This window comes from Balaenoptera borealis, assembly GCF_965194805.1.
Source record: "Balaenoptera borealis genome assembly, chromosome: 10".
Taxonomy (NCBI): Eukaryota; Metazoa; Chordata; class Mammalia; order Artiodactyla; family Balaenopteridae; genus Balaenoptera; species Balaenoptera borealis.
In genome coordinates, this window is record NC_138874.1 from 69,176,012 (window position 1) to 69,196,237 (window position 20,226).

The 20,226-nt window shown below is 35.6% G+C and overlaps 1 protein-coding gene across 4 annotated transcripts in view; it reads right to left on the reverse strand.

Annotated features, from left to right (window-relative positions):
- Nucleotides 1-376: 376 nt before the first annotated feature.
- WAPL (WAPL cohesin release factor) overlaps nt 377-20,226 on the reverse strand; it is a 77,385-nt gene continuing 57,535 nt past the window's right edge. For 3 of the 4 annotated variants that reach the window (XM_082406713.1, XM_082406714.1, XM_082406712.1), the window contains exons 9-19: nt 19,727-19,954; nt 16,476-16,587; nt 16,003-16,100; nt 15,212-15,288; nt 12,242-12,417; nt 11,430-11,545; nt 10,889-11,053; nt 7,419-7,626; nt 6,532-6,620; nt 3,057-3,152; nt 377-2,713 (exon numbers count right to left, since the gene is read on the reverse strand). In XM_082406713.1, the coding sequence (XP_082262839.1) occupies nt 2,648-2,713; nt 3,057-3,152; nt 6,532-6,620; nt 7,419-7,626; nt 10,889-11,053; nt 11,430-11,545; nt 12,242-12,417; nt 15,212-15,288; nt 16,003-16,100; nt 16,476-16,587; nt 19,727-19,954 (1,431 nt within the window). In that variant the 3' untranslated portion in view covers nt 377-2,647. The remainder of the gene's footprint in view (nt 2,714-3,056; nt 3,153-6,531; nt 6,621-7,418; nt 7,627-10,888; nt 11,054-11,429; nt 11,546-12,241; nt 12,418-15,211; nt 15,289-16,002; nt 16,101-16,475; nt 16,588-19,726; nt 19,955-20,226) is intronic. The other variant, XM_082406715.1, reaches the window with a different exon arrangement.

A 20,226-nucleotide genomic window follows, 5' to 3' on the forward strand; every position in this document is an offset into this window, starting at 1 on the left:
GCTGTCAACTAAGAAGAAAACTGAAAAACTAAAAAGCAGCTCTAAAAACTCAAACGCAAAGAAGTCCTGGGTCATATTCAGAGGAGCAAAAGGATTAAAGCAACTTAAAAAACACACCGAGGGTATGACTACTCAACCAGAATACTACCATCCCTAATATGTGAGTTGCTGAGTTGACATTACATTCAGATGAGTATTATTAAAAACATGGAGAGATACATAGTGTTTAACAAAAATTGGTTAAATTTTTATGTGCATATTCAAAGTGTGAAATTCACTTAAGTGACACATCATGTTTCCCATTATTTGGCTATATCAAGTTCGTGAGACTTCTTCCTCCAAAATAGTTCAATAGATTTATGTTAAAGACAACATGTGTATTGAAAGTAGCAATTTTATTTGAGTTAAAATTATTTACAAAAACCCAAAGACATACTTCATGAAACTGGTACAAACTATTTTTTTTTCCTGCCGTTGGCTTTTGCTCCAAAGATCACAGCTGAGAAATACTGTATAAAATAAAAATAGGATTGGATTCAAAAAAGTACTCTACCTTCTAATTTCCAATTGGTAGTATTTACAGAAATATTTACAATGGAAAAAAAGGTTACTTTAAAACTTTAGTTAATTTGCAAGTCAGCCTCAAGTACCCTAAAATGCAGAGTTCTCTGAGGGTTAAAAACACACAAATGCACTGCGGTTGGTGAGGTGATTTCTCCCCCACCACTCCCCACCAAAATCTGCATCTCTATCAGTGCTTGACAATTAGTTATTATTTAAAAAACAAAACAGAACAAAAAAAACTGTTAAACACTGAGGTAAATCAATTCTCAAATGATTACCAGTGTAACAGAAAAATGTAGTTCACCCTGATTGTTCTTATCCAAATGTTTTATAATACCCCTTACCATCTGCCACAAGTCAGTTTGATCAACACTAAAAATCTCTTCCTAAATCCAATGAGTAATAAATATCAGTGTATTTTAAAATAATTTAACTAATTCAACTTTATGGATATCATTTACCAATAAGCTTTTAAAATAGTTTGCTAAGCTAGCTTTTATACTCAGGGCAAATACAACCTCAATCTTTCCCAAGTTACACTGGCATACTATGCTCTTAAAAGGTGATGGGTGGGGTGTGGGGTGGGTAGGAGGAAGAAGAAAACAATTTGACTGGAATCAGTTACTTCCTTATAGATTTCCCAACAATCTGCATTATCAAAAATAGGAAGACAATAAAAGGCAGCCACTGCATTAAAAAACATTACAGGTGGCACTGATCCAAGAGCCCCAATTTGTCACTTTATACAAGGAAATAACAAAGTCTAAATGGGTAAAAATTAGACTTTCAGCTATTTTCCCCAATACACACCAAACTAATATTTTTATGGCTTCAAGTTTTACAAATCCAATGAAGAAACATAACTACCTGAAAGGTGTTTTAATGTATTAAACGAAATCTCTGGAAAGCCTGTATTCAGGCCTGATCAAGAAAAAAATGTATTAACCAGTGGTCTGAACAATAATTAATATAATAAAAATTTGCAGTGTTGTGAAATTAAATACATGAAATGTGTTTTGTGTGTTCCAAACAACACACTGTTCTATGAACTAAAAGAATCTGAATGAAAAAAAAGGATCTTCTCTAAACCAACAATTTAAGGCTTTGCGTTTATGCATTTGATCCTGTCACTCTTATAGAAGAATATACATGTTATCTGGAAACATGAATTCTACATTGGTGTTTTAGCTTACTTATATTTACTGTACTGAACATTAGAAAATATATCTAGAGAGTTCTCCCTCAAAACTTACTTAATCATGTTTCAAGAGCCTCCCCTAACATTAAGGGTAAACTACCCTGGGTTTGTCTATTTTGCTTCATCCTTTTAACAGGGCACATCATCTTATATTCCCTCAAACTGTTATTTGTTTTCTTGCGTCTATAGCTATGACTCATTATGATATGATAATGAATATGGTCATGGTCTCAAAGGTGAAAAACAGTTTTGACAAACCAAATCAAGAATAAAAAAATATACTATTAATCCCTTGTGTCTTTGGATTCCATCTAATTTTAAATATAGACAGTAGTTCAGGGAACAACAACAAAAAAAATTCACAAAATTATTAAAAGCTTTATTTACGATTGGAATCATTCAACAAAAAAGCAAAAGCAAATGAGCCTGAAAAAGGAACTAAGCTGTTGTCTAGAATGTCCCCAGAACATTCGATACCTCAGTAGCTAAGCTGCCTTTGCACCTGGCTGGCATGACAACAGTGGCTCAACATACACAGCAGTTGCACTAACAGCAGCACAAATTTTCCCCTTAAAACTTGCCCAGAATAAAAGCAAGAAAACAAGGGGAGAGTATAAATTCTGCCAAAGTGTGTTTAAATACTGTGTGGAACTGTTAACAGCCTGAACCTTTTCCCTCATTTTTGATAGTTGCAGATTGATGTAGTAACTGTCATTTAGCAAATGCAGAATGCATGACGAAGAAGAAATCAGGTGGCCTTAAAAATCCACATATGAATGATACTGATGAATGTTCTTGGTATATCTTCAAGGACTTCTTTCATGACTTTTCTTTGTCTAAGAATAGCTCCAGCATTACCGAGCACCTGAAGCAAAGGTAAAGCAGCTAGCAATGTTCCAAGTATTCAATCACTCTAGAGATAGATTTCTGGCCTGTGGTTCCAACAGCACACTGAAAAGGGGAGGATTGGAGGTCGGGTTTGGGGGGGAGGGGGGGAGGAAGTAACAATTAATATTTATCAAATTTTCAAAAGTATTGAATCAAAGCTTAAATTCTTTAGCTTTACTAAACCAAATAAACACTATGAATCAAAACAAACAGATTAAATTGTGGCTTTGATAATATAGTATCAATATATTTGGCCATGATAATTCAGTTTTCTTAAAGAAATAGAGCACAATTATTAGAAGAGAATCTTTTTTTGCTTCTATTCACTATGGCCAAATATTTGTATTTCTACTGTCATTAATGTATCATATTTAAAACCACAGAAGCTGCAATAGAAGTCACTTACAGTAAGATTCATGAAGCTCAGGAATTTTTTGAGCATCTCTGTCATTATGGAAAAGTCCCCTTCTGGCAGATACTCACGCACAGTGGTCACATTGATCTGAGGAAACATGGAAACATTGATCAGGCGACAGAAAACATGAGCTTGAACCTTGCACTGTGTTGTTGGTTTTGGCACACACACCCTATTTCAAACTTCTACAAGGTCCTTGAACTCCTTGTAGATAGTAGTTCAAGGACCTATGTGATTTCCTTTTCCACACTCCTTAATTCTGTAAGCGTGTGTGTCCATTCCCTACTCTATCCCATTCTCCGAAAGAAAGGAAAAAAGGTAAAGCTGACAAAGGCTACAAAGAAACGTGTGCATATTTACTTTTGTAAATACACAAAAAGATGCCTGAAATAACAAAATGCACTGTTGAATGTGTGTGTTGCAGCGGGGGGGGGGGGGGGGGGGGGGAGATGTAAGGAGAGGGAAGGAGTACAGACTTAGAATGTTATCCAAAAAGCTGCTTAGGAATACAAAGAAAAAGATCAAAGAAAATTCTTCGTGTTCCTATGTAGGCTAGGAATTAACTACATCTTTCCAAAAATAATGTAATATCATCTATGAGAAGGAAAATGTAGGCAATGCCAGGAGAGAAGATTAAGATGTTTCCCTCCATTATTACCAAGAAGCAGCCAAACTATATATAAACCAATTTGTTGTAAGAAAAATAGACGGCCTGCTTAAAAAACTGTTTTATTTCAATATATTTTTAAAATGCTTTAAAGGTTCATAAAGAATAAAAGGAAAAGCTCTTCTAAGGAGGCTCACCTATAATAAAAAGCACATACAAAAAAATGTTGTCCCAAGTTTTGGGCCGCAAGATGGGGAGGAAGTGGGAAGCTTCTGATTTGATTTTTGTTGATGGAGGCAGGGGAGGAAAGAGTACATATTATCTCTTAGGAAATTTGCAACCAATCCCCTCCTTCCCACTTTCACTGCTACTGAGTTAGATCTTGGAGCTAAAATCTTTAAAATACTTATATTTTTAAAATATACTGAAAAGTGGAGAGTATGTTATAAGGGCAATAGCTATGGTAACTAACTGCAGAGGTAAAGGAACGCTGGATTTAATAACAGCTTTAACCAGCTTCTAGGAAAGGGACATGATAGCACAGTGGGGGGAAGAATAGTGGCTATGTTGTCTATGAAGAGTGCTCAATAGAAAAGTGTACTTTTATCATTCAGAATAAATAATTAGATCCTAGGTTTTGAGTGAAAGCCCTCAACAACCCAAATCAAATCCTTTTCTATCAACACACTACAGAATACAACATAAGAAGTAGCTGAGGCATAGGAAGGAGAGCCTGAGCATTTATTTTTAAATAGTGTGCAGCAGGTATAAAAAGAAAAGGTGTTAAATGGCATGGCCTATTTGGGAAATTTAGAAAAAGTACCCAGAGGGTATGACAGATTTTAATATTGGATCAACTATACTTCAATAAAATAAAATTTAAAATAAAAAAAATTGGAGAAGCATTTAAGTTTGGAGTCTTATAGCAGTAAACAAAGTTATCATTCCCTAAATGATGGTGAGTCAGGAAAGATTGATGAGAGAGGAGTTACATGATCATATGTGCTCGTAAGGAAGTCAGCTATGGTGGCAGTGTGCAGGATTTCAGGAATGGAGAGTGTCAAGAGAGCAGCAAGGACAGAAAGACCAGAGAGAAGACTGACCATTGCAATGCACCAAGATGTATAGTGGGTAATGGAAAATGACACCAGAGTCTCCTGGGCTTCCTAAACACGTTGTCCTTTACCATAAAGCAGCATTAACTGCATATAACCACCTGCTTTCTTGTCTCTCCTCCACTTAAACATTGGGCAAACTAGTTTCTTTTACATTTTGTGGCATCAGCTAGCTCTTTGGGGTTAATCATAATGATTCCCAAGGCAACAAAGACATCCTGGGCTCTATGAATTCACAATATTGTTTACAACCTAAGGATTTTATGATCTCTTTAAAGACAGGAGAGAGATAGACAAATAGGAAATTATTAACATGGGAAAGATGGCCCTAAATAAATCACATCTGATAATAACTCAAGTTAATTTTAAGAATGATTATTTAAGAAAGAACATGATTGAAACCAGGTGTATACAAAATACAATACCTAAAAATCTTTAAATTTAAATAGCATACCCATTGTTTTTTTCTTTTGGGAGGGCGAGGGGGGAGTCTTCCTCCTTCCCTTTGCTTGGTATGTGTTTCTCATTTGTCCTTAAATCTCCGGATTTTAAGGAAATAAGGAAAAGAGCTGAGCTGAAGAGATTCAGGAAAGGGAATAAAGATTTGCAGGGCCTCCAGAGCCACAGTAAGAACTCTGGTCTTGATCCTGAAAGCAGCTGTGCCAGCAAGGGCCACAACGAAGTGGGCTACTGTGCATTTAGATCTGAGCTTGTCTACAATATAAATATGGAAGAGATGAACAAGAAGGATTCAGAAAAATACACAGGACTTAGACAGATACAGGGCAATGCAGAAAACTCAGTGGCAAAAATGAGGAAATAAGGGTAGGCTGATAGAAGCCCTTCATATCATAATTATGTTCTTCTAATCCTCCAGTCTCAGAAAAGAGAAACTAACCATCCCACTATACAACACATCTCCACTCTTTCTTGCATCCTGAATGCCCTTGCTTGTAAGGGAAAAAAACACCTCCCTTTTATTGTAAAATTTGGCTCTTCTACTGGGCCTCTTCTGTTAAAAAAAAAAGAAAAAAGAAAAAAATCCACATGTCCCCGATTTTAAAGCAGACTGTCTGAATAGCCAGAACTGTCCACTTTTGTGCTGATTCAGCCCAATTGTGTAGACACTCACATGCTTCTCGTAGTTAAATCATGATGATCTAAATCTCACATAGTAATCCCATTTTCCCGGCCAGTGAGTAGATCAAACAAAATCATGTGAGCTAATGTTGGCCAAGGTAAAGGGAAGTCTACTTTTTGCAGTGGGTGTGGAGAGGTCCTAGAGAAAAGAAACCATTGCTCTTACAAAGAAACAAAGCCACATTCTTCTGCTGGACATTATTTAACTAGATGAGACACATAGCCAGAGTCAGCACAGGGCCATGAAGAGAGCTAGCAAAAGATAAGACAATATGCAGAGGACAGCAGAGTTTAAAAACAGAAATTATGAGTCCTTGATGGTATCACTGAGGCTAGACTTTTCCACCTTAAGTCAGTTGAGCGCAGGTTTTATATGATGTTCTTTTACTTCAACCAAAGACAGGTGAAATCGATTCCTCCATCAATCTGGAACTTACTCATCAAATCCAATATACTCTTACTTTGAAATGCACCTTCTAAAGTTCACCAAATAAATGTAAATGTTTTTAGCATGAGGGGAAATAAATAATAAGTTAATTAGGTAATGATGTGAAGTGGTCGCAATGGAATCCTTTTAAGATACATAAAACAACACTGAACTTACTGGACTCTCCTGGCAGAGACACCCGAGAAGTAGTGCTGTGTATGAGGCCACGATACAATCCTCCATGTGTTTGCCAGCATGCTGAAGGGCTGGAAGTATTAAAACAGAAAACCGTAACAGTACATCCAAAAAAAAGCCCACAAACAAACAAACAAACGCCCCCAGGAAACCAACAACTGTCATCTTTTCTTCAAAACTGCTGAACATCGATAAATGGTGGTAGGAAGATGGGATATCCACACAAATTAACCAAAAAATAACACAAATGGAAGAGGGACCATAATGTAAAAGCTAAAACCGTAAAACTTTTAGAAGAAAACACAGGACTAAATCTTTGTGACCTTGGGTTAGGAATCTTTGTGACCTTGGGTTAGGAAATGGTTTCTTAGACACAACACCAAAACCACCAGTGACAACATAAAAAACAGGTTAAGTTAGACTTCATCAAATTTAAAGCTTCACCATCAAAAAAGTGAAGACAATTCACAGAATTTATCTGCAAATCATGTACTTGATATGAGTCCAGTCTCTAAAATATACAGAATTCTTACAACTCAACAACAACAAAAAAAGACAACCCAATTTAAAATATGGGCAAAATTTCAAACTCTAAAAACCTTTAGAGGTCATATTATTTGGCTGCTTCTCTTTACAGATGAGTAAAGAACGAACCAGGGAGGAAAAGCAAACCTTCCCCACACTGCACATATACCTTCCTCACTGCTAGGAAGCCAATGAAGAAGAACTATGAAAAAGCAAGGCTTGTCTCCACTGAACTAGAGAGGCCATAAAATAGCAAGATTATGACAACACGTGAATTAAAAGAAAGTCTTGCAGGAAAAAAAACCACATTACTTTTTTTAATACACCAGTCAAAATAAATATACCTTTATTGAGGTCAAGTTCTTCATCGTCCTCCTCCTTCTTATGTTTCTCTTCTGTACCATCAGTCTTTTCAGTTGATACCCACTGTATTTCTCCACTTGTTTCTTGCCACTCTCCACTCTTATCATGCTGAGTGGTGGGAGCATCTTTGATCAATTCATCTGTTTTACTTTCTGCCAACTGTGCTGCTCGCTCTCGCTCAAGGAATAGCTGATAAACATCATTTTTGAAGATCATTAAAAGGGATCACCAACCAACATGTATGTACCCAAATATAAGGTTCTATTTGCTTTTAAACATCACTATCCCTAAGAAGCATGTTGTTTGGTAAAAAGGGTAAGTATCAATAAAAGCCTTCACTCTACATCCAACTGAAGGCCAAAACAAAAATATAAATGCCACTGGGGTTCAATCAAGTGAATTAACTATTGATGATGCATACATTGTTTTTAAGAAAGAAAATCTCAACTCCTTCCCTTAATTTAGATAATATTGACAGGAAATTCAAGCAAAAACTACAAATTAAAGGTTAAAATTAAAAGAGTTAAAAGTTCTTTAAACCTAAGCAGCCTGGATAAATTAACTGGAAGGAAGGAAGGACACTGAATAAAGCTACATAGTATTGGGGAAAAGCAACATAGCTTCCTTAAAAGAAATTTAAAGAAATAAACAAGAACCAGTGAAAGTAAAAGGCCAGTTTTCAGAGAAAGACTCAGAACTGAATCTTAACTAGTATTATTAACAATAGAAGTACAGGGTGTGGAGAAAAGGGAACCCTCTTGCACTGCTGGTGGGAATGTAAATTGATACAGCCATTATGGTGAACAGTATGGAGGTTCCTTAAAAAACTAAAAATAGACCTACCATATGACCCAGCAATCCCACTACTGGGCATGGGCATATACCCTGAGAAAACCATAACTCAAAAAGAGTCATGTACCAAAATGTTCATTGCAGCTTTATTTACAACAGCCAGGACATGGAAGCAGCCTAAGTGCCCATCAACAGATGAATGGATAGAGAAGATGTGGCACATATATACAATGGAATATTACTCAGCCATAAAAAGAAACGGAATTGAGTTATTTGTAGTGAGGTGAATGGACCTAGAGTCTGTCATACAGAGTGAAGTAAGTCAGAAAGAGAAAAACAAATACCGTATGCTAACACATATATATGGAATCTAAGGAAAAAAAAAAAAAAGGTCATGAAGAACCTAGGGGCAAGACGGGAATAAAGACACAGACCTACTAGAGAATGGACTTGAGGATATGGGGAGGGGGAAGGGTAAGCTGGGACGAAGTGAGAGAGTGGCATGGACATACATACACTACCAAATATAAAATAGATAGCTAGTGGGAAGCAGCCGCATAGCACAGGGAGATCAGCTCGGTGCTTTGTGACCACCTAGAGGGGTGGGATAGGGAGGGTGGGAGGGAGGGAGACACAAGAGGGAAGAGATATGGGAACATATGTATATGTATAACTGATTCACTTTGTTATAAAGCAGAAACTAACACACCATTGTAAAGCAATTATACTCCAATAAAGATGTTAAAAAAAAAAAGTACAGTGCTCACTTCAGCAGCACATATACTAAAATTGGAACAATACAGAGATTAGCATGGCGCCTGCGCAAGGATGACACACAAATTGTGAAGTGTTCCATATTTTTTACAACTAGAGATTATCATACTAAGTGAAGTAAGTCACAAAGAGAAAAACAAATACCATATGATACCACTTATATGTGGAATCTAAAATATGACACAAATGAACTTATCTACAAAGCAGAAACAGACTCACAGATACAGCGAACAGACTTGTTGCCAAGGGGGAGGGGAGTGGGGGAGGGATGGACTGGGAGTTTACGGTTAGTAGATGCGAACTATTGCATATAGAATGGACAGACAACAAGGTCCTACTGTATAGGACAGGGAACCATATTCAATGTTCTGGGATAAACCATAATGGAAAAGAATATGAAAAAGAATGTATATGTGTAACTGAGTCACTCTGCTGTACAACAGAAATTAACACGTTTTAAATCGACTATACTTCAATTAAAAACAAACAAACAATGGAAGTACAATTGTCAATGGAAGTATATACCAAAAAGTCTAAAAGGGAACACACACTAAAATCTTTTGCCTTCACTTACTTCGCTGTGCTGATACAGTGTTGAATGTACAGAAAGCATTTCATATATTTGCTGATATGATTTGGAGAAAATCCCAAGTTACTAATGACAACTACCTGAAAACTAAATGCCAAGCAGATCTCAAAAACTTGCTGAGTATATACAAGAGTGGTATGTAAACTTTAATACCCTTAAAAAAATAAAATTTAAGCTTTATATAAAGCAGTATTTCTTAAAATTGGGTTCAAGGATCCCTAGGGGAACGCAAGATCCTTTCAGGGAGTCGGTGAGGTCAAAACTGCATTCATAAGAATATTAAAAGGTCAACTGACTTCTTTCATTCTCTCATGACTGTATGGTGGAGTGTTCCAGAATCTACATGCTATGTGATTATGTTATTGCTCCAATGGTTAACAGAATGAGTGCCTGTATTTTACACTTTTCTCTGTTTTGATTTCTAATTTAGTAAATATCAATAGATAAAGCACACATAAACAAAAGTTCTTTGGAGTTCCCAATAATTGTTAAGAGTATAGAGAAGTCCTGAGATCAAAATGTTTGAAAAGAGAATGATGGGCTTCTAGTTATGACTCAGGAAAAGATCCAAGTTGTTGAAGATTACTTCCTGAAGATACAGTTCAAGCACTTCTAGTTTCAAAAAGGCCAAAAGGATTAAAGGTTAGCAAAGGCTTCAGAAAAAATGAAAAGAATGGTTCACTATCACTTGTGAACATGTGCAAACTGTCATTTAAGAAAATTACAAAGGTAGCTAGGAACTGGTAAAAAGTAAAAACTGTAATGCCCAGCACTGTCAAAAAACAAAAACTCACATACAGTTTCGGGGGGAGTATAAATCGAGGTGCGAGGGAGTGTTTGGTTTTTGGGGTGGAGCGAGTTGGAGACATCAATTTTAAAACACATATTCTGACACAATTCCTAAGCCAGGAAATTATACTCTGAAAAGTATGTCCCAATATTTAGTTGCACACAGTCCTGGGCACAGATCAGACCGGTAAGTAAATGCTGGAGGACATGAACCAGGATAGGGCTAGAACTTAATTCCTAATTTGTTGTTAATAATCTACCTTTGATTCATAAACAAATATGCCTTGTTTCTGCTTTTTGCTAACAATGTCTAATGAGTGATTATAGTAGTTGAAAACAGTCAGCAGAGAAGTAATGGTATACATTCTAACCCAGTGTACCTCTCACAGAACTGGTGAGAGTGAGAGAAAGGGGGAGGGGAGGTAGGGGGGAGAGAGAAGATGCAACTGATCAAGAAATTGGACAGATGCAACAAACTAAAGTGTTAGGTTTTAAATTGTTGCTTACCTGCACTAACGCCTGAACTGCGTGAACTTGTCCAGCTATCCTTAAACTATCATCTCCTTCTCCACTACAGAAGGAAGAATCAAAAGAACACGATGTTTCCATGTTGACAAGACAGTGCCGATTCCGAGCACTATACTCCACTAGATTTATCAGTAGACCTAAACCCTATAAAAATTAAAACATGCATGTTACCACAGAGGAGAATTAAAAGCAAATGAACACAATATACATAACTCTTACTTGCAGCCAGAAAACTAATCAGCGCTCTACCATCTACAAAGTGGTTAAAAACCAGTATATGATCTTCCCAAACAAAGATGTCACCACTTTTAAAAGTTACCACTTTTAGTTCTTATACTTTTTATTTTTACACAGGGCCCTTCATAGCTCTCTTTTGTACAATAAGAGGTATATTCATAAGGAATCAATTGAAACCCACAACATATTAAACAACTGGTTCTTAAATCCAAAACTAAGATGAAGTTTTTATCATCTTAATAGATCAAGTACTCATTTCTGAAATAGTTACACTTCAACTCACCAGCACTCGAATATCAAATCTCTGCTCCTGAGGTAGGTACTTTGGAACCTGAAGCACACAGTTCATCGCTGTGCCAATCAAGCCATCCTGTTCTCCTGTTTTGGTGCTGCCCCATTCTAAAATGGAGAATGGGAAGAGTATGAAAATTGTTACTGATTCTTTATGACAACCAATACTTATTAACATGAATATTAAAAGTTAAAAACATGTATCTTGAAAAAAAAGTATAGCTATTCCTTTATTAAAATACATTGTTGACTATAATATTTCTGAGCCAAGCTACCAAGCTGGTTCTAAAAATATCAACTCCTAAAAGCAGTTAAATCTATACATGAGTAAGTGAATTACATGATGGCAATTTAAAAATCACTACATCAAGACAAGAAACAAGGGAGGGGCTTCCCTGGTGGCGCAGTGGTTGGGAATCCGCCTGCCAATGCAGAGGACATGGGTTCGAGCCCTGGTCCAGGAGGATCCCACATGCCACAGAGCGACTAAGCCCGTGTGCCACAACTGCTGAGCCTGCGCTCTAGAGCCCACGAGCCACAACTGCTGAGCCCACATGTCACAGCTACTGAGGCCCACGCGCCTGGAGCCTGTGCTCTGCAACAAGAGGCCACCACAATGAGAAGCCCACACACTGCAACCAAGAGTAGCCCACGCTCACCGCAACTAGAGAGAGCCCATGCACAACAACGAAGACACAACACAGCCAAAATAAATAAACAAGAGTAAAAAAAAATGGGGGATTAACTTTTTTTAACATGTAATACAATCTATCATTGAGAATATATGTAGAAAATATGACTTACCATTATCATTAGTTAAATTGAGCAACACCCCAATGATGGCCCTCATGCAGTCTTCCACTGCTTTGCCCACATGATTAGTTACATTCTGGTGAGGCAGAGGCTTACTGTCAGGTAAGCATATACTGTTCTCAGCACGGTTATACTGCTTAATCAATTCTTCACAATGTTGTAATGCTCTTAAAGAGAAGACAAAATACAGACTATTATGCTAAACTAAAATAGTTACACTAAGAATTTCTACTTACTTCGACCTTAATGTTTTAAATCTGTCATAGGGACTACCCTGGTGGTCCAGTGGGTAAGACTCCACGCTCCCAATGCAGGGGGCCCAGGTTCAATCCCTGGTCAGGGAACTAGATCCCGCATTCATGCCGCAACTAAAGATCCTGCGTGCCATTACTATGACCCGACACAGCCAATAAATAAATATTTTTAAAAACACACAAAGAAAAAAAAAATCTGTCATAAATGCTGCCAAATTAATTTTTTTCTACCCCAAAAGTTATATCAACTATTCAGTCATGTACCAAACATGTCTGATATCACACCAGGTGCTCAATTTTATTTTGGGAAAACCTGACAATATAAATTTTTCTAAGCAAAGTTAAAATTATAAAGTCAATGCGGAAGTTTATAACTATACTACCTACAGCTGTTCCCCATTTTACCAATCTCTCCAACATAACAGACCTACCACTACCCCACCCCAAACAAGGTAAAACCTTTAAAAGCTAACACTGGACACTTCTGAATTTCATTTAGATGTTTTTCCTTTAGAATGTAAGCTCTTAGCAAGTAAAGAATATTATTTATATTAACATTGCATAATAACCTTGTATAAATGGATGTTAAATACTTCATAAACATCAGAGCAAATCATTTTTTTTAACATGAGGTCACTTAACTGACATGTCTCCTGGCAGACATACAAGGGTACCAGATACATCCAAGGACTCTCAAGATGCTACCCAAAATAACAAGGAAATGTAATCTTTAAGTGGGTCTAGTATTTCTGAAGACTCTCTTTAAATCACTAACTCCATTAACTTAAAAAAGTCTATGAGAGAATGAGGTAAGCTGACTCTGTCAGTTGATTCTTCATGTATTATATACCACACAAGACCCTTAAAGAAAACTGTACTATATTTAATCCCCCTCTAGCTGCTCCTTAAAACACATCCTCTAGTTAGGAAGGTGTTCGTGTCTAACCTAAAATAATTTGTTTAGATGTTTGGGGATGTTCGCCAGAATTACCATGCTGTTACTGTTAACTGCCTTAAGTAGCACACTGAGCTAAATCTGTTGGGAGGTGAGGGGAGAACAGTAAGGGTGTACCATTTAATCGTTCAATATGCTATCCCTGCATTTATCAGGGTTCTACTGAAAATTTCAAAAAGTCTTTCACAAACATCCAATTCTGACGTCTACTGCCACTTTTAAGACATCTGACACAAGTTCCTAATCGCAAAGGTTCCTAACCTCCTTTTAGAAGTCCATTTGTCAGGGGTCATGAAGTATACAGGAGACGTTTTAAAAATAAGAAATAGATTTAACTTGCAAGAATACTCTTTGGTGAGGGAAGGTAAAACATGGTAACAAAACAACCAGAACACATGCCTTAAGGATACTAACTGTGATACGAAATTTAAAGAGATGGAGGGGAAACCTACAGATTAAAAACAAGTCTATTGGGAACTAGAGACTATTAGAAATTTGAGACTATGGCAAATTTGAATACTGACTGGATTTATGATAATATTAAGCAATTAATAATTTTTAAGAGATGAAAATGGTATTGTGGTTATATTTTTTAGAGTCCTCTTTTAGAGATTATATACTCAAGTATTTATGGATGAAATTATATGAAATCTGTAATTTGCTCCAAAATAATGTAGAGGGGGGAATGGATAGGGTTATACATGGAAACAAGACTGGCCAATGTCTGACGATTATTCAAGCTGCATGAAGTGTACATTGGGGTTTATCAAACTATTGTCTACTTTTGTCTCTGTTTGAAATTCTCCAAAATAAGAAGTTAAAAAACAGATAAACTTGAGTCAGGCTGTAGTGGACCTTTGATACGATACTAAGGACTTTGGACATATATCCAAAGACAAGGGATCACAGAGATTAGGAGTTTGGGATTATTTTTACAAAACAGAAATCTGGGGAAGGTTAACCCCCTGTGGTATTATGTTGGAGAGGCTAGAGGCCAGAGTACCAGGGCAGAGGTATCAAAAACTAAAATAGACATATTAGGAAGAAGCTACTGTAATAAGCTAGAACCAGGACTGGAGACATACTTGGAAATTTTACACACACTGAGTGACAGCATTAGCCTAATGTCAAGAAAGTTGGGTGGAGAGTGTGAAACGGAGGAAGCTACATATAGATCTGGGAAAACAGGTATAAATAAACAGTAGAAGGCAGCTAGTAAACTTCATTTACAATAAAAATAAGGACTAATGCTTAGTGTTTACTATATGCCAAGCATTGTTCTAGACTTTATGTATATATATAAAAACTCCTTAATATATATTGTATATAATATATATTATATACAATATACAAAAGATATTTTAAAATCTTTTTTAGAATTAAAATATTATTTAAAATACACATTTAAAATATACATCATATATAATTTAAGATACATTAACATATACTAATACTTTTTATTGTAACAACAACCTTGGGTAGGTAGATACAATTATTACCCCCCTTCTGAGGAACCTGTAAGTATTCTTGCCCAAGGTTATAGGGCTGAAGTTATGAAGCTGGGATCCAAACTCAAGTTATTCTGGCTTCAGAATCTGTACTCCTCTAACTTTTGTACTATACTGCACTGCTTCTGGTTCACAGAACTTGACAGAAAGAAGTACTTTATGGAGGAAGGTGATACAATGGCACTTCCTTAATGGTCAATCCAAATGCTTTAAATAAATAGCATGACATTTCAGAAAAACTTACTTAGCTGATGAAACAATGAGTTGTGAATCTTTATATGCTATCAAGTAGCTTTGATTCTCTGGATTATGCACCGTTACCTAAAAGGGAAAATTTTGAAGTTTTGTGGCAATCCATAACATTCATTCATTCACACACAACACACAGTGCTCTAAAAGACATAAAGATGAGGCATAATTAGCCCTTGTCATCTAAGGGAATAACAACCCACATGTTCTAAATTTAAAATAATAGAGCTATAGCTTTATTACAAAATCTAAACACCACTGTTATAACTGCTTGCTCATAATTAATATATTCTGTACTATACATTCACTGTAATGAACTACCAAGCACTTTAAATGTCAGAAAAGAGCAATCACTAACTTAATAAACAAACTAATATTTTAAACTACTTAAGTAGATTTAGAATTTTAAAAAATTAGATCTGTTTATCAAATGTACCTCACACTCTAGAAAAGGAACAATTTCAATTTCATCTGTGCCAGGAACTTTTCATTCACACTAGATTATTTTCCCATAGATGTTTCATAAAGTACCTAGCTAATCCAGTGTGGTCAACACACAGTCTCTGCATCCTGAAATTCACTGGCAGAATAAATTCTAATCTACACTGAACTAGGCTAAGTCATTCATAAAAGTCAAAGAACAAATAGACTGCATTACAGTTACAATTTCAATTTGGATTAACAAAAGTGAAACTCTAGGGATATGTAATATAAACTACGACAGTCTCACATACAGAGTCACATTTAAGATTAAATAATTTTCTCCAAATAATTGTCCATACTTACGCTTTCTAAGACTCGTAAACATCTCTCTGCTCCCCATAATGAGGCTACTAGTTTCTCTTCATCCTCATCTTTACTTAAATGATCCACACATTCTTTCACTAGGAGAAAAGAAATGGACATAAATTAGCATGTCTCACCACTTCAATACTTACCCCCTTTACTAATATTAAAAGCCATCTGTACACGTGCTATGAATATGCTGGAACCTCTCCGAACAGTGTTTATTCTAAGTTTTATACTGTAAGATGCTGAAATTTATGAGAATCTAATTTATTATAATTATTTTATTTCCATAATTCCCCACTATCAAACTGTTAATGGCTTTTCCTTTAAAAGTTAAGAGATTTTAAAGATGCTACTAAAAGGAACAGATCTTTTCAAACTGATGCAATTATTCTTTGAAGTATGTAAATAGAATATTTTCCGCAGGCTTTAAATAATATATAAAAATGTTATACGTGTGTATATCATACCTTTATCTACAATATGATCCAGACCACCCAAAAGCCGTAGTTCTTCTTTAAACCAGTCTCCGGCTCGTTTAGAAGTAAGGGACAGTAATGTCTCCATAGCTAAATGCCCAGTCTGAAAATCAAAAGCACCATTAATGAATACTGACTCTTAGCAATAACTCTGAGGCAACACTTCTAGAGACTGCTTTTTTTTAAAGCATATTGCATGCTACCAGCCCACAGTAATACAGTAAATGCTTTTTTAAGTAAAATTAAACTAATTTAAATTCTTAAGCTGAAGAAATGTTTTTAACCATTGGGTTGTTTTCAGAGAAAATCCATTATTTAAAGTAGTCTATCACTTGCCAGTTCAATAAAATATATACTGGTATCATCATATAAAGACTCAAGGGCAAATCGAAGGGTACATGTATTTTAACTGCAGATCAATATATTGGATTAATTTACCACAAAGGCTGTAAAAAGTAATACTCTAGGAACAAGGTGTGGGTGTGTCTGAATTTTTGTCTGTTGGTAAAAACTGAAATCTTATTGCTTTGCTTTGTATTTTTCTAATTATAGCAAATGAGCTTGTTTTCACATATTTATCAGTTAACTGTATTTCTTCTACTGTAAGTCCCCTGTCAAATATTCTTTCCTTATTTTCTTGCAAAGTTGCTTGTCTTTTTCCTGTTGTTCTATACATTTTCTTATCTATTCTGAACAAAAATCCTTTGTTACTTTTAGGGTTTCAGATTCACCAGTTCTAAACTTTATACTAAGGGTTAGCAGCTTAGATATACATAATGTGGCCACCATGACAAAATTATATATAAATAATGATTCAGGACCACCACTAGAGGAAGCATAGGACAGTCAGAGCCATATTTATAAACCAGTTTAGGTTTTTCCTTCTCTTTATTTGCCTTTAATTATTAATCTTACTTTTTATTGTATTTCTTCTAAAAAACATAAAACCACCCCCCAACAATGGGCAACTTGGTTCCTGTTGCAATAAAGGAACTTTAGTGTAACAAAAGAAATGCTTTAATTAACAAGGCTGAAAAGACCTGGGTATCTTCCCAAAGCTTTTTCCTTTGAAAGATGCAAGTTTACATTAAGTCTTCCTGGCCTATTTGGAACTGAATATAAATTAGATATTCAGAAATGCAAAAAACAGACCTTATCAGCGAAAATCTTCCTATTACTGATTTAGAAGAGATTTTATTCTGTACCTTATAGATTTTACTCTATACTTTAAAAAGAACAAGGTTGATATCCAAGGTGACAAATATATAACTAGAATTCAACACTACAAGAACAGATTAAATTTTGCTCAATTCTCATTCTAAGTCCCTGAAAGAGTAATGTAATGAGATCGGTACAGGTAGGTTAGCACCTGAGTCACAGAAGTGAAACTGAAGACTAATGAGGCTTTCTTTGCTTAGGAAGATTTGATGTTAATATAGCAAAGACTCACAAGATTTTACGCAAAGAAGGGACTTGACTGTTTGTTTCTATAGGCATAAAAAGGACTGTTTGGATATTTTAGGCTATACTCAGTATATAATAAGCTAGTATATTAAAACAGCCTACAATTCAAACATTTTATTTGAAACTGGAATAGTCCTTAAAAAGTTAAATCACAACCAAATCACTAATCAGAATGCTATTCAGCAATTGGGAGCTCTCAGTTATCTGAATTATATTTTAATATTATAGTGTTAATGTTTTAAAGTATCTTTCCATGGCACATCAGGAGAAGCAATGTATTTCAAGGAAGAGGTTGAGCAATTAATAAAACAAAATTAATGTGTAGGAGATAGTCACTGTACGAAACAATGGCTATTGTTAAAATTTAAAACAAACACAATATCCAAGAATAGCTGAAGTTGGGGTGGGGGGAGGCAGGCACCCTAGTATTAGCAACTGTGTGTTCTGGTTTTAATCATGTGAGTTAACTACTTAACACAATATAACAAAGTTATTAGCTGGTATTTACCATCCTAATAAATTCCACAAACAACGGAGAAAATTCAATGAACAAGTTTCCCATCATGTTATTTAAGAGCGAATGCCTGTAAAGAATGTAAGTGTTCAACAGTAAGGGGGGGTTAAATAATAATAATAACTTTAAAGAGCTGTATTTATTCCATTATGCAGCAAATAAAATTATAGGCTCAAATTTATTCTTTTATAGCATTAAAAATTAGTATATGTTGTAAAATTGTTAAAAGTAAATAAAAATTATGAATATATTTTAAAAGCAGTATACAAATAGTTTGGTGAGGTAGAAGGATTGTTTAGCCACACTTTGAGCATAACAGCTATTTTCTAATTTTAATAAGTGAAAGTACTGAATACGTGTCAATTTTGTATACTGCCTTTTAATGTTAACTTGCTTTACCCCTCAACCCTCCACTCTACCTGAATCTATTCCCTACTCTACCTTAACTAAACAGAGCAATAACCCTAAGTTCATATGTGGGTAGCACAAAGCATTCTGTAATTTTCTGAGGCAAATGTCTTCAGTTGTCAGTTTAGTGGGCAGCAGAAAAATCAATGTTTATATAGTTCAGATGTTGGAAATATCTGAAAGTCAGGTATATATAAATAATCTTATTTTTTCAAAATGACAAGGCCAATTCATCTTCTACTGGCCTACTAGTCTTTGGGGATTCTACAAGTTAAAGAAAGCCAGAGGAAAGTAGAACTAAAATCAACCGAAGGCAACATAGTCATCTTAAACTTAGGGAGTTGTATTGAGCATAAGGGTAGCCATGGCCACGACCCTGAGTATTAGGGACATTGCTCGACGGAAGGGCAGGTGCCTAGGAATCTTCCGAGTCTTGGTCCCTTGCAGCAGTTAATCAGACATCGTGAGATACTATGGAATAAATGAATGCTCATTGAAACTGGCTCTTTCTGAAGATCCTTTAAATCTTTATTCCTGAAACCCACAGAGGGTTAAAAATTCAAGTTCCTAATAGCCTAAATGTAGTCTCTACACTGAAAAAAATTTTTTTTCAAAAGGAAAGGATTAGGCAAAACACAATAAAAAATTTATTGGGAAAAAAAATCTAAATACCAATGGGCCAAGTTTAGAAATTTCAGGCAGGGAACAGAATTATGCTCAGAGCTAAACCTTCGAAGAATTTGCCAAATTGTAAACCAAGAGGTTAAATGATTTGTCCAAAGTCACACAGCTGCTGTGACAAATTAAAAACTTTCTGAAAGTAATTTTCATTTTACAATAGAAGGAAGGAACCCACCGTTATATTTTCTAGATCAAGGTGCTTGTTGTGTACAGTTTCACAGAGCCTTCGAATTTTTTCTTTTATTTTGTTCATGTCTTTTTCATTCAGCAGCTTAGCTGAAGAAGCATCTTGTTCCAGTTCTAGAAGTCGAATCATTAGATCTAGGCTAGCTCTATCAAGATCCATGTTCAAACGATCTCTACTCAGTATGTACATGAGGGCAGCTGTACAAAGGGACAGATTCTTCAACGGACCCCCCCAAAAAAAAAAAAAAAAAAGTTAATGTAAGCAATTAGTGACAATTTCAGGAAACAAGACTATTTTGACATTTGTTCACATGTTGGAAACCTTGAATATGTTTTATTCAGTGAAAACCTTCCTCAAAATATTCTAGGGAAATGTGAATTAAATAAATACATAAATAAAGCACCACTGCTTAAGATTTTCCTTTCTACAGACCTTCCCTATATGAACGCCCCAGAGCTAGAAGCGTTTAAGTGGAATTACATATGTTT